The sequence below is a fragment of the Microtus pennsylvanicus genome, chromosome 5 (genome assembly GCF_037038515.1).
Source record: "Microtus pennsylvanicus isolate mMicPen1 chromosome 5, mMicPen1.hap1, whole genome shotgun sequence".
NCBI lineage: Eukaryota > Metazoa > Chordata > Mammalia > Rodentia > Cricetidae > Microtus > Microtus pennsylvanicus.
The window spans coordinates 78,786,875-78,798,952 of record NC_134583.1 but is presented as its reverse complement, the minus strand read 5'-3'; the positions used below and the strand labels follow the sequence as shown (position 1 = coordinate 78,798,952).

The 12,078-nt window shown below is 44.4% G+C and overlaps 1 protein-coding gene across 1 annotated transcript in view; it reads left to right on the top strand.

The window, feature by feature from the left end:
* C5H10orf143 (chromosome 5 C10orf143 homolog) overlaps positions 1 to 12,078 on the top strand; it is a 37,560-nt gene that overhangs the window by 19,305 nt on the left and 6,177 nt on the right. The window contains exons 2-3 of the mRNA XM_075972606.1: positions 8,599 to 8,760; positions 8,869 to 8,931. Coding sequence (XP_075828721.1) covers positions 8,599 to 8,760; positions 8,869 to 8,931 — 225 coding nt within the window. The remainder of the gene's footprint in view (positions 1 to 8,598; positions 8,761 to 8,868; positions 8,932 to 12,078) is intronic.

Genomic DNA, 12,078 nt, shown 5'->3' with positions numbered 1-12,078 from the left:
GTCATACTGTAGACATGCATGCTCACTCATGTGTGTGTCTCTTTACCTCCATGTCATACTGTAGACATGCATGCTCACTCATGTGTGTGTCTCTTTACCTCCATGTCATACTGTAGACATGCATGCTCACTCATGTGTGTGTCTCTTTACCTCCATGTCATACTGTAGACATGCATGCTCACTCATGTGTGTGTCTCTTTACCTCCATGTCATACTGTAGACATGCATGCTCACTCATGTGTGTGTCTCCTGCCTCCACGTCATACTGTAGACATGCATGCTCACTCATGTGTGTGTCTCTTTACCTCCATGTCATACTGTAGACATGCATGCTCACTCATGTGTGTGTCTCCTGCCTCCATGTCATACTGTAGACATGCATGCTCACTCATGTGTGTGTCTCCTGCCTCCATGTCATACTGTAGACATGCATGCTCACTCATGTGTCTGTCTCCTGCCTCCATGTCATACTGTAGACATGCATGCTCACTCATGTGTGTGTCTCCTGCCTCCATGTCATACTGTAGACATGCATGCTCACTCATGTGTGTGTCTCCTGCCTCCACGTCATACTGTAGACATGCATGCTCACTCATGTGTGTGTCTCTTTACCTCCATGTCATACTGTAGACATGCATACACTCATGTGTGTGTCTCTTTACCTCCATGTCATACTGTAGACATGCATGCTCACTCATGTGTGTGTCTCCTGCCTCCACGTCATACTGTAGACATGCATGCTCACTCATGTGTGTGTCTCTTTACCTCCATGTCATACTGTAGACATGCATGCTCACTCATGTGTGTGTCTCTTTACCTCCATGTCATACTGTAGACATGCATGCTCACTCATGTGTGTGTCTCTTTACCTCCATGTCATAGTGTAGACATGCATGCTCACTCATGTGTGTGTCTCCTGCCTCCACGTCATACTGTAGACATGCATGCTCACTCATGTGTGTGTCTCTTTACCTCCATGTCATACTGTAGACATGCATGCTCACTCATGTGTGTGTCTCCTGCCTCCATGTCATACTGTAGACATGCATGCTCACTCATGTGTGTGTCTCCTGCCTCCATGTCATACTGTAGACATGCATGCTCACTCATCTGTGTGTCTCCTGCCTCCACGTCATACTGTAGACATGCATGCTCACTCATGTGAGTGTCTCTTTACCTCCACGTCATACTGTAGACATGCATACACTCGTGTGTGTCTCTTTACCTCCATGTCATACTGTAGACATGCATGCTCACTCATGTGTGTGTCTCTTTACCTCCATGTCATACTGTAGACATGCATACACTCATGTGTGTGTCTCTTTACCTCCATGTCATACTGTAGACATGCATGCTCACTCATGTGTGTGTCTCTCTACCTCCATGTCATACTGTAGACATGCATGCTCACTCATCTGTGTGTCTCCTGCCTCTATGTCATACTGTAGACATGCATGCTCACTCATGTGTGTGTCTCTCTACCTCCATGTCATACTGTAGACATGCATGCTCACTCATGTGTGTGTCTCTCTACCTCCATGTCATACTGTAGACATGCATGCTCACTCATGTGTGTGTCTCCTGCCTCCACGTCATACTGTAGACATGCATGTCACTCATGTGTGTGTCTCTTTACCTCCATGTCATACTGTAGACATGCATACACTCATGTGTGTGTCTCTTTACCTCCATGTCATACTGTAGACATGCATGCTCACTCATCTGTGTGTCTCCTGCCTCCATGTCATACTGTAGACATGCATGCTCACTCATGTGTGTGTCTCTTTACCTCCATGTCATACTGTAGACATGCATGCTCACTCATGTGTGTGTCTCTTTACCTCCACGTCATACTGTAGACACGCATGCTCACTCATGTGTGTGTCTCCTGCCTCCATGTCATACTGTAGACATGCATACACTCATGTGTGTGTCTCTTTACCTCCATGTCATACTGTAGACATGCATGCTCACTCATGTGTGTGTCTCTTTACCTCCATGTCATACTGTAGACATGCATGCTCACTCATGTGTGTGTCTCTTTACCTCCATGTCATACTGTAGACATGCATGCACACTCACTTTTATGTCTTGGTACCTCTACGTCAGACCCATGAGAAGCTAGGAGTGGGCAGCAGTCATTCCAGTACCAGAAATGTGTCTTTGGGTAGCTGGGTGGGGGATGGGGGTCAGAGGTAGAATTTCTGGGTTCCCATGGCTTCACCATATTTTCTCACCTCTTCCTTCCAGCACCATAGGAGATGCTTGTTGTCTATAGGGCCATGTCACATTTGAAAAGTTGTTCCAGGCTGATGAATGACAGATGATTTCTTGATATTAGCTTCATTTGCATTTTTCTAAATATGAATGTATTAGTAACTATTCTTAATGCTGTGTTCACAGGAAGTAGGGGTGAATCCTGGTGCTCAGCCCACTTTTCCCTTTTTCCTTTTTCTTCAGTCCAGGACCCCAGCTCTTAGAATGGTACCACCCCCTCAGCTAATCCTCTCTGGGAATACCATCACGGACACCTCCAAAGACACGCCCACTAATGCTCCAGTCATTTTGTCATCTAATAAGCTTGACAAAGAAGTCGCCGAAATGGGTGTGTTTAACTGAGCACTCTGTCACAACTGCTGTGTGATGGCTTCTCAACAGCATCTGTCTTTTGTTCATGGAGGTGGTGCCACTAATTTTTGCTTTTTCATGGCTTTTGGATTTTGCAATATGCCTCCTCTAATGCAGGCTAAGCCGGCCTTGACTCCTGACCCTCCTGCCTCTCCCTCCCAGCAGCTGGGATTGCAGGTGTACAGCACTATGCATGCGCAGCTTGTTCCTCAGCTTTTACAAGTTTCCCATATGAGGATCAGGAGCCTTCATAGCACATGCTCCAGATATTTTCTTCTTCTTCTTTTTTTTTTTTCAGGTATCTTTAACTTCTTGGAAAGACTTCCTTTAGTCTTTTTTTCCTTCAGAGCTATTAATTTCTATTTTGTGTATGGGTGGTTTGCCTCCATGTCTCTGTGGTGCCTGTAGAGGTCAGAAGAGAGCATTGGATCCACTGGAACTGAAGCCCAGGTCCTCTGGAAGAGCAGACAGTGGTCTAAACTGCTGAGCCATCTCCCCATCCCTTGTTTTAAGTTTTTGAGACACAGTCTTACTCTGTAGCACAGGCTGTACTCTGAGTTGAACTCCGGTTGATCATCCTGCCTCGGCTTCCTACTGCTGGGCTGCTTGTTTTGCTTTGTTCTAAAGATCTTCTTGTTTATATGTAGTCAGATGCATCAGTGTTGCTTTTTTTGCCTTCTGGTTTGAGTTTCAGTTAGAAAATATTTCCCTTTACTGTGGTTATGGAGCTAGTCACTCGGGTGTTTTTTTATGTTTGCTACTTTCCTAGCCTGTCTGTCTTATGTATGTATGTAGGTACACCCTGTGCTATCTGATGCAGAGATCAGAAGAGGGTGTGGGATCCCCTGAAGCTGCAGATGGTGGTGAACTGCCTTGTGGGTGCTAGGAATTGAACTCGGCTCCTCTGGAAGAGCAGCCAGTGCTCTTAGCCAATAATCTCTCTAGCCCCATTAGTTTATTTTTAAATATGACATCAAAGCCAGGTGTAGTAGTTACACACCTTTTAATTCCATCACTTGGGAGGCAGAGGCTGGTAGGTCTAAGTGAGTTGGAGGCCAGCCTGATCTCTATGGTGAGTTCCAGATCAGCAAGATGTACATAGTGAGATCCTGTCTTAAAAAACCAAAACCGAGAGAGAGAGAGAACTAGAGAGAGAGAGAGAGAGGAAGAGAGAGAGGAAGAGAGAGAGGAAGAAGGAGATAAAGGTTTTGGTAGTGTTTTTCTTTTTCCAATTACTACCCAATTATCCAGATAACTTACATTATGATCAGATGTGCTGGCATTTATCTATAGCCCGTCACTTAGAGGCTAAAGCAGGAGGATTGCTCTGAGTTTAGGCCGGCAGAGGATGCATAGCAAAATCTTTGTCTTTAAGATGAAGGCGGTGGCTTGACAGCTGGCTCAGTGGTTAAGGCCCTTGTTCTTGCAGAGGACCCAGATTCAGTTCCTGTCACCCGTGGTAACTCTAGTTTCAGCGGATTTGAAGCCCTTTTTGAACTCTCCAGGCACTAGGGACACAAATGGTGCACATACATGCAGAAAAAAAACACTCATATGCATAAAATAAATGAATTTTTGAAGAGTCCATTTATAACCCAGTGATTTGGGTGACAACTTTCCATATAATTTGGAGGGTTTTCTGGACTTTGAACTCTGTGGAATTGGTCTATTTGCTTTTTTTTTTAAATGTACGTATAGTTGCTGGATTTATTTATTCCTTTTGGGGGCATCAGTGAAAACAGAGGCAGATAAAGAGAATCCCCCCCACCCCACCCCCACACACACCAGGGAAAACGTTTGAGAACAACAACTGAAAGGACATAAGGCTTTCTGATACATAGATTAGAATTTAAAGCCGGGCGGTGGTGGCGCACGCCTTTAATCCCAGCACTCGGGAGGCAGAGGCAGGCGGATCTCTGTGAGTTTGAGGCCAGCCTGGTCTACAAGAGCTAGTTCCAGGACAGGAACCAAAAGCTACGGAGAAACCCTGTCTCGAAAAATAAAAATAAAAAAAAAAGAATTTAAGGAGAGATAAACATTGCTTTGTTCTCCACGTTTGCAGAAAGCGAGAATTAGTTGCTTTCCCAGGGTCTTGGCAAAGGGTTGCATGCTAGAAGGGCTGGAGAGCAATGGGGCGGGGCCACGTACATCATTGTGGGTCTACTGTGTCTTGCTGGACAGGTCAATGTGGACTCGTGGTTGAAAGGCAACTCTGGGCCATCACCAATCAGTTTAATGAAGTGGTGGGGATTCCACAGCTGTCCTTTGGGGGATAAGTTTAGAAAGGCCAGCCTTTCTAGGCTGAGGGTCCACTTGGGACACAGACTAGAAACAGATTCATGTAATAAGTCAGCCTACGTTTGTTTCCTGTGCTGTGTGTTGTGCAGCTATGTGATTCTAGAAGAGTTTTTATATTGAGAGAATTATGTTTACTTGTAAAACATTTTCATAATTTGGGACATTTCAAATCCAGAAACATGACCAGAGGTTATGCTAGGCCATTTAAAATACTCTTAAATACCCTCTTTAGCCAAGTAGTTGGCTAGGTTTACAGTACCAAAAATGAATCCTCTCCTATTGAGTGGGCCATAGTCTAACTAAACAGCTGTTGGTTATCCTCAAGACAGTAGGGCCCCTCTTGCACTGTTGGTAATTTCTTACCAAGGCTGTCATTGTTTGCTTGCCAGTTTTGGCACAAGTCCCCACCCACTATCATTATACAGAGTGTTTTCCTTCCCAGTGTGCTTCTGACCTTTTTTCCCTCCATGTGCTCTTTAGTAGCTATTCGTGTTACTCATGAAATATTAATAGCTTGTTAGTATGTTTGCTGGGATTAAGTAGAATTTTCAAATTAACTTAGGGAGAACTCTCGTCTTTGTAGTCTCCAATCATCTTATCTAAGAACAGGAGACCTTTAGAATTAGTTCTTCTGTAGTTTGTGCCCTGAAGAGTGTTCTGAGCTGGCCCGGGGCACTTATCTGTATCCTCAGCACTGCTGGGGCAGAGGCAGGAAAATCAGTTCAAAGTCATTCTTGGCTACATAGCCAGTTCAAGGCTAGCCACGCAAGACTTTATTTAAAAAAAAACAAACATCCTTCTCCCACTGCCAAAAAGCAGGTTAAGTTCTCTGAGCCAGCAGGTGTGGTGGTGCATGCCTCTAACCTTCCTCTCAGCAGCTCCCGGCTGCCTGTGCTGCCACCGTCAGGGGTCTCTGGGCAGCTGCAAGCGTGAGGTGCGCCAGAACTCACACAGGCACATCAATAAGACGTCGATTAACACGAAAAGAAGAACGCAACACGTTTGCTTCCTATTCTAGTTTAGTGTTCTTTGTTTTTGATTTGTCCTGAATGATGTTTACATTTCAAACTAGTTTGAGTCTCTCTGGAGATAATCGTGTTACTGTTTCCTTGTGAAAACTAACACGAATGGTGCTCATGGATTTCCTGGTGTTGAGCCTGTCTTTCTTTTCCGCAGACGTTGTCCTGGACATAGTGTGATTTCCTTAATGTGATGGGAGAGGCCATGTCTCTTCCTGTTTTGACTTTTTGCCTCGGTACTTGATGGTTAGTGTTGATTGTCAATTTGACAGGATGTGGAATCAGACAAACCTTCAGGCACACTTATGAGGGTTTTCTGGACTAGGTTAGTTTCTGGAAATGCCCGTGGTAAATCTAGTTCTTAATCCCAGGTACCCATGGAGAAATGTCTCCTCTTTGAATAAACCCACTAGGTTTCAACAAAGCCGACTCTCTGATGGGACTATTGGCAGGTAATGGTGGCCGTAGGAGTTGGGGGCGAGGTGTCATTTTTGTCAGTGGTGTACCACTGTCTATGTGTCTGTGCACCAGTAAATAACTTCCTACCCATGCGCATGCAAACAACCCTAAATAAATCACATGAAAATGTGCACACATATTACCCTCAAAGACCTGGAAACTGGCGGGAGATTTCATGGAAAGAAGAAGGGTTTTGGTGGGAGAAGTGGTGGGAGGATGAGAGCTGGTGCTCCAGACAGCAAAGCTCGAGGGGTCGCGCTATCAAAGCCCTTTAACACCAGGCATGTAACTAGAGCATTTGGAGATTGCCTGCTGGGTTTTTGTCTTGTTTTTGACTAGGCCCATATTCCCCCCTTTTGGAATGGTAATGTCTATTCTGTGCCCCTGTATGCTGGAAGTATCTCATTTGCTTTTTAATTTTACAGGGGGTTACAGTCAGGAGCTTGTCTTTAGTCTCAGAAGAGACATTGGACTTTTAAACAGGGTTGAGACTGAAAGCCTATGGGAACTTTTGAAGTTGCACTAACTGCGTTTTGCATTATAATATGACCACAGGCTTATGGGGGCCAAGAAGAGGAATGTGATAGTTAGAATGAGAAGTGCTCCCTGGAGGCTCCTAAGTTTGAATACCTGGTCCTCAGCTGGTAGAACTCCTTGGGAAGGATTGGAAAAAATGGCCTTGCTGTAGGTGGTATCTCTGGGGACAGGCTTTGAGAATTTAAAGACACATCATGTTAAGGTTTATGCTTGTGGTAAACAATGTGGAATCTGGTTATGATGGCGCATGTCTTTAATTCTAGCACTTAGGAGGCAGAAGCAGGTGGATCTCTGTAGTTTGACATTAGACCCCACCCTGTCTTGAAAAAAAAAATGTGTAGTCTAAGTTTCTGGCTCTTACCACCATCCTTTTGGCCTCTCCCCCTCTGGAATTGTAAGCCCAAATAAAGTCTTCTGTTGTTTTTTGTTTTTTTTTTTTGAGACAGGGTTTCTCTGTAGCTTTGGAACCTGTCATGGAACTAGCTCTTGTAGACCAGGCTGACCTTGAAGTCACAGAGATCCACCTTCCTCTGGCCCCCCAAGTGCTGGGATTAAAGGCATGTGCCACCACTGCCAGGCCCCAAATAAAGTCTTCTGTGAGTTGCTTTGGTCCGTGGTGTTTTATCACAGAAATAAAAAAATAATTGATACAGATGGTGATGATTAAAACACACTATATATTTGAAACTTTCAATGAATAAATAAATTTTAAGAGCAAATTAGGAATTATTAAATAAATGACACCCTAGATAACAAACACAGGTGGGGAAACTCTGACTTGGCAAGGACAGTGATTTACAACTGAGTGTAGATGCAGTTGGAGCCATGCAATTAGAGCCATGTAGCTGGAGTCATGCAGTTGGAGTCATGCAGCTGGAGCCATGCAGCTGGAGCCATGCAGCTGGAGCCATGCAGCTGGAGCCATGTAATTAGAGCCATGCAGCTGGAGCCATGCAGCAAATGTTTCCTGGCTTGGCAGGTGTCCAGAAGCAGGCCCATCTGGGTGGCCACCAGAGGGACATGCTGGCCCTGGGCTGAGGGTAGATTGGTGAGTTGTCCAGGACAGGGTGGCTCTAGGAATGTACCTTGGAGCATTAGGACATTACTTTCTTCTGAAGTATTGAAGGACTATCTTCGTAATTAACCTTCTTTAGCTCATGTGGATGTAGAAGCCAAATGTTAACTTTCCCCCATTACCTGGTTACGAGCTGTGTGTGCAGACTCTGAGATCAATAAAAGTAATTTGTTCTTCCATGCCAGTAAGAGAATTATTCACAAGTGAGCCATGCATACTGTGTTAAGAAAGAATGCAACTCGATGCTAAGGAAGATGTGTTGAAGCATATAAGTAGTTCCTTGAACAGAATTTATAGGTTTGGTACATTTTCAATAAACCAGCCACAATAGTTTATTACAGGAATTTCAGCCAAAATTGTTTAAAATGACTATTTTAAATCTATCAAGCCGGGTGACTACAGGCAGCTCTTGAACTAACAAGGTTAAGGTAAGTGATGGCTGTTAGTTCTGAAAGTCATCCCCACGCGTTCTATAAGACTTTCCCGCTCCACAGGGGTCTATGTTGGGAGCCGAAGTTTTCTGAAAATAAATTCAGGCAGAGTGTTGTATGTTGTCATCTGAAGTGAAATTTTGTGTTTCAGAAACGTGCATGCAGGAGGTCAGAAGCTGGTGGCCATGAGTACAGCAGCCACATGGTAAGCACCTGTGCCCTGCTGTCCTGGAGCACAGGCGACCAGGAGCCACGGACACGAGGCCCGCCTGCACCACGACCAGAGTGTGGCCAGGAGAGGCCGAGCTCAGCGGTATGTGCTTCCTCTTGCCACCAAACCCACTGCGAGCCCATAGAATTCGTTTAATAAAACCGTGGTTTCCCTGTGCTGATGCACGTATGTCTGTGGTTCATTTAATAGAGTCTGCAGAACGGCGGAAGGAGCTCAGCCCAGCCTTGCCTGAGATGTATTGCGGGGGAGTCTGTAAGTGTGATCTCACTGAGACAGAAATGATAGCGTTCTTCAACATCAGATCTGTAGAACAGTTAATAAAATCTGCAATCATATATATAAGGAATGAGATACGTGAATAAAACTGAAGGCTGATTTGAACTTTTTTTTTAGCATTCTGTTGAAATAAAAAAAAAGTTCCAGCTTCAAATTTAGAACTAGAAATCACAAAGAAATGTAAAACCCCCACTAAGAAGCAGTATTTGTGTGTCTGCGCATGTGTGAAGGTGCTGTGAGTAGATGTGGCCTCAAGGAAAAGAAGACCCTCTATGTGTCTAAAGGACAGACCTTGAAGGTCGTCTTAGGGAAGAAGCATGGCCTTATTTAAATTATCTCAACAGGAGTCAGCATTGGGTTTTCCTCGTGTGTTTAAACTTTTCTAGTGTGTTTCCATAAACTTTACATAAATTGTAGATTTCTAAAGGAAACATAGTGCTCACGCCATCAGTTCAAAATAAAGGGAGGCCTGAGACCGCCAGCCAATTTTCAGCCTCCGCTGTAAGGCGGAATATCATAAAGCATATATTAGCATAATAATGCCTTTGTTATTAATTTTGAACTTACTCTAAGAACAAGTTAATATGTTTTTGATAACCTCTATAATTCTTGGGTTTTTTATTTTAAATTTGAACTCTCAATATTGTAATAAAATAGACCTGTATTTAAATTCCACATAGAAACCAGGCGGATGAGCGTGTGCCTCAGTCTGAGTGTCGGAGATTGCCCCCCAAAGATCTTCAGAGAAGTGAATTGCTGTTCCCGATGAGCAAAAGATTGAGTCCGTAACTTACACACATCTTCGGCTGACCCAGGACTGGCTGCTGGGTTCTGCAGTGGCAGGCACTGACTGTCTTAGACAGACCCGATGCTCTGGCAGCTGCCATCCGCACCAACCTGAGTAGCTAGAGTCATCAGACCCATACACAAGCCAACGTCAGTGTCGTGCCTCCTCCAGGGGAGTGTGCTTTGCCACTCTCTGTTCTCGGTCTGCAAAGCCTTACTGTCGGATGTGTGCTGTATTTCTGAACAGTGCTCACATTCAAAATGCCTTCATCTGAGTTCAGTTTATTTAGGTTGATTCCCATGGCTGCCAGAAATACCCGAGGATACAGCTAAGTCATACTTTTTGAGAATTGTGGCCCCATTGTAGTCAGATAACCTCTCTGGTGGTGATTGACTGGTTCTTTCGTGCCCCAACCCCACATCCTTGGGATATAGCTTTCAACTCCTCCTGTGTATCGGAGGCAGATTTGGAAGTAGCGTGAATTCCTTACACTTTGAGAGGTTGTGTTCTGGCTTGAATGGCTTAAAGGGAAAGAAAAAAAAAAGAATTAGCTCAAGCGCCTGATTGGATCATTTTGGCTAATATTCTGTTTGAACAACAGTACCTGTTTGCTTAGGGTTTTCCCTTCCTTTGTAATTCCCCAAGCTTGCCTCCTTTAGTTTCATAGGAAATGAATCTATGAGCAGAAAACCTACATTGATATGTAAATATCATTTTTTTGGTTAATGCTCAATATTCTTTTCATCTAAATTTCAGAAACTGACTTTAAAAAATCAGTTTCCCTTTATTTGTAGTTATTCTCAATAAAATTTTACCCAGGCTTGGGCGGTTTAATATTTACACCCACTATTTCTAAAAGTCTTATGTAAATAAAGATTGAAATGTGAATTTGAAAAGTCACACCTCTTGATATTTGAACAGACTATGCTGCGTATATCTTCTTTTCCTAATAATACGGCTAGTTTCTCTCCTAAGCTTTTAAAATAATAAGACACTTACTATTTTTATATTCTAAAACATCAAAAGGTTCAGTGTTAAATAAAAAGCAAATAGTGTTTTTAGAGATGCAGGATCCCAGGGAGCACTACTTAGCAGCAAATCACTGACGGGCAGCGACTGCAAACTTCAGAGGACTTTATTACACTCAGGCTTCTTCAGAGCCGCTTGCCCACATGCACGGGAGGGCTTTCCTGCCAGCTCACACTCCCAGCCTGACTCCGATGACTCCCCTGCCTCTGAGGGCTGCAGAGTCTATGTCAGTGTGGTTCTTGTGGTATCCCTAACAGCAGCCCCATCCAGGTGTGCCTCTCAGCTTGCCTGGTGGCTTTTCCCCACAGCTGCTGTGTGAACTGAGCCTCTTGTATGTTTCTGTCTGTAGTCTGCTGATCTCACTGATGCTTCCTGCTCTGAATCCTAGGCAGAGCTGTCTTCTGTGGAGCATGAGTTCCTTGCACTTCAACTGGCTTTTGTTTATTTGCATGTGTATGTATTTATACATATGTGTTGTGTGCTTGCATGAGTATGGCACATGCGTGTGTGTGTGTGTGTGTGTGTGTGTGTGTGTGTGTGTGTAGTAAGCCCAAACTTGACACTGAGTGTTTTCCTTGATAATTTCCCACTTATTTAGCGAGGCAAGGTCTCCCCCTGTAACTGGAGCTCACTAATTCTGGCTAGTCTAGCTATCCATCTTGCCCCAGGGATCCCCTATCTCTGCCTCCCAAGTACAAGGATAACCAGTGGGCTACCATGACTGCTCGTCTTTTCCATGGATTCTGGGGATTGGAACTGAAGTCCTCATGCATACATGCTAGTGCTTTATCTGTCAGGCCGTCTCCCAGTCTTCTGTCACATTTTAGTCACTGGGTTGTTTCTCATGAATGCATGGACCTTTTCTCACTCTGTACGTTTGCGCTTCAGTCCTTCCATCTGATCCATTCTAGTTCATTCTTACAGTGGTCTCCAGCTCAGTAATGCTGCCATGGGTTCTCTCTTTTGTCTCCTTGCCGTAGTCTTAGTATATAGCATGAGCTGGCTTTGACCTTATCTGGTAGCCTGGACTGACCTCAGCCTCTGAGTGCTAGGATTATAGACCTGAACAATTGCTGACAGTTTCCCTATTATAATCGTCACAGTTCACCTTGTGTCATATATATATTGCTCCAGACCATCCTCTGATGGAGGAAGGTCATTGTTTAAAATAAAAGGAACTGCTTTGGCCCATTTCATTGGTTAGGACATAGGTAGGTGGAGTAAACAGAACAGAATGCCGGGAGGAAGAGGAAGTGAGGTCAGACTCGACAGCTCTCCTCTCCGGAGCAGACGCCTCAGGAGAGAGA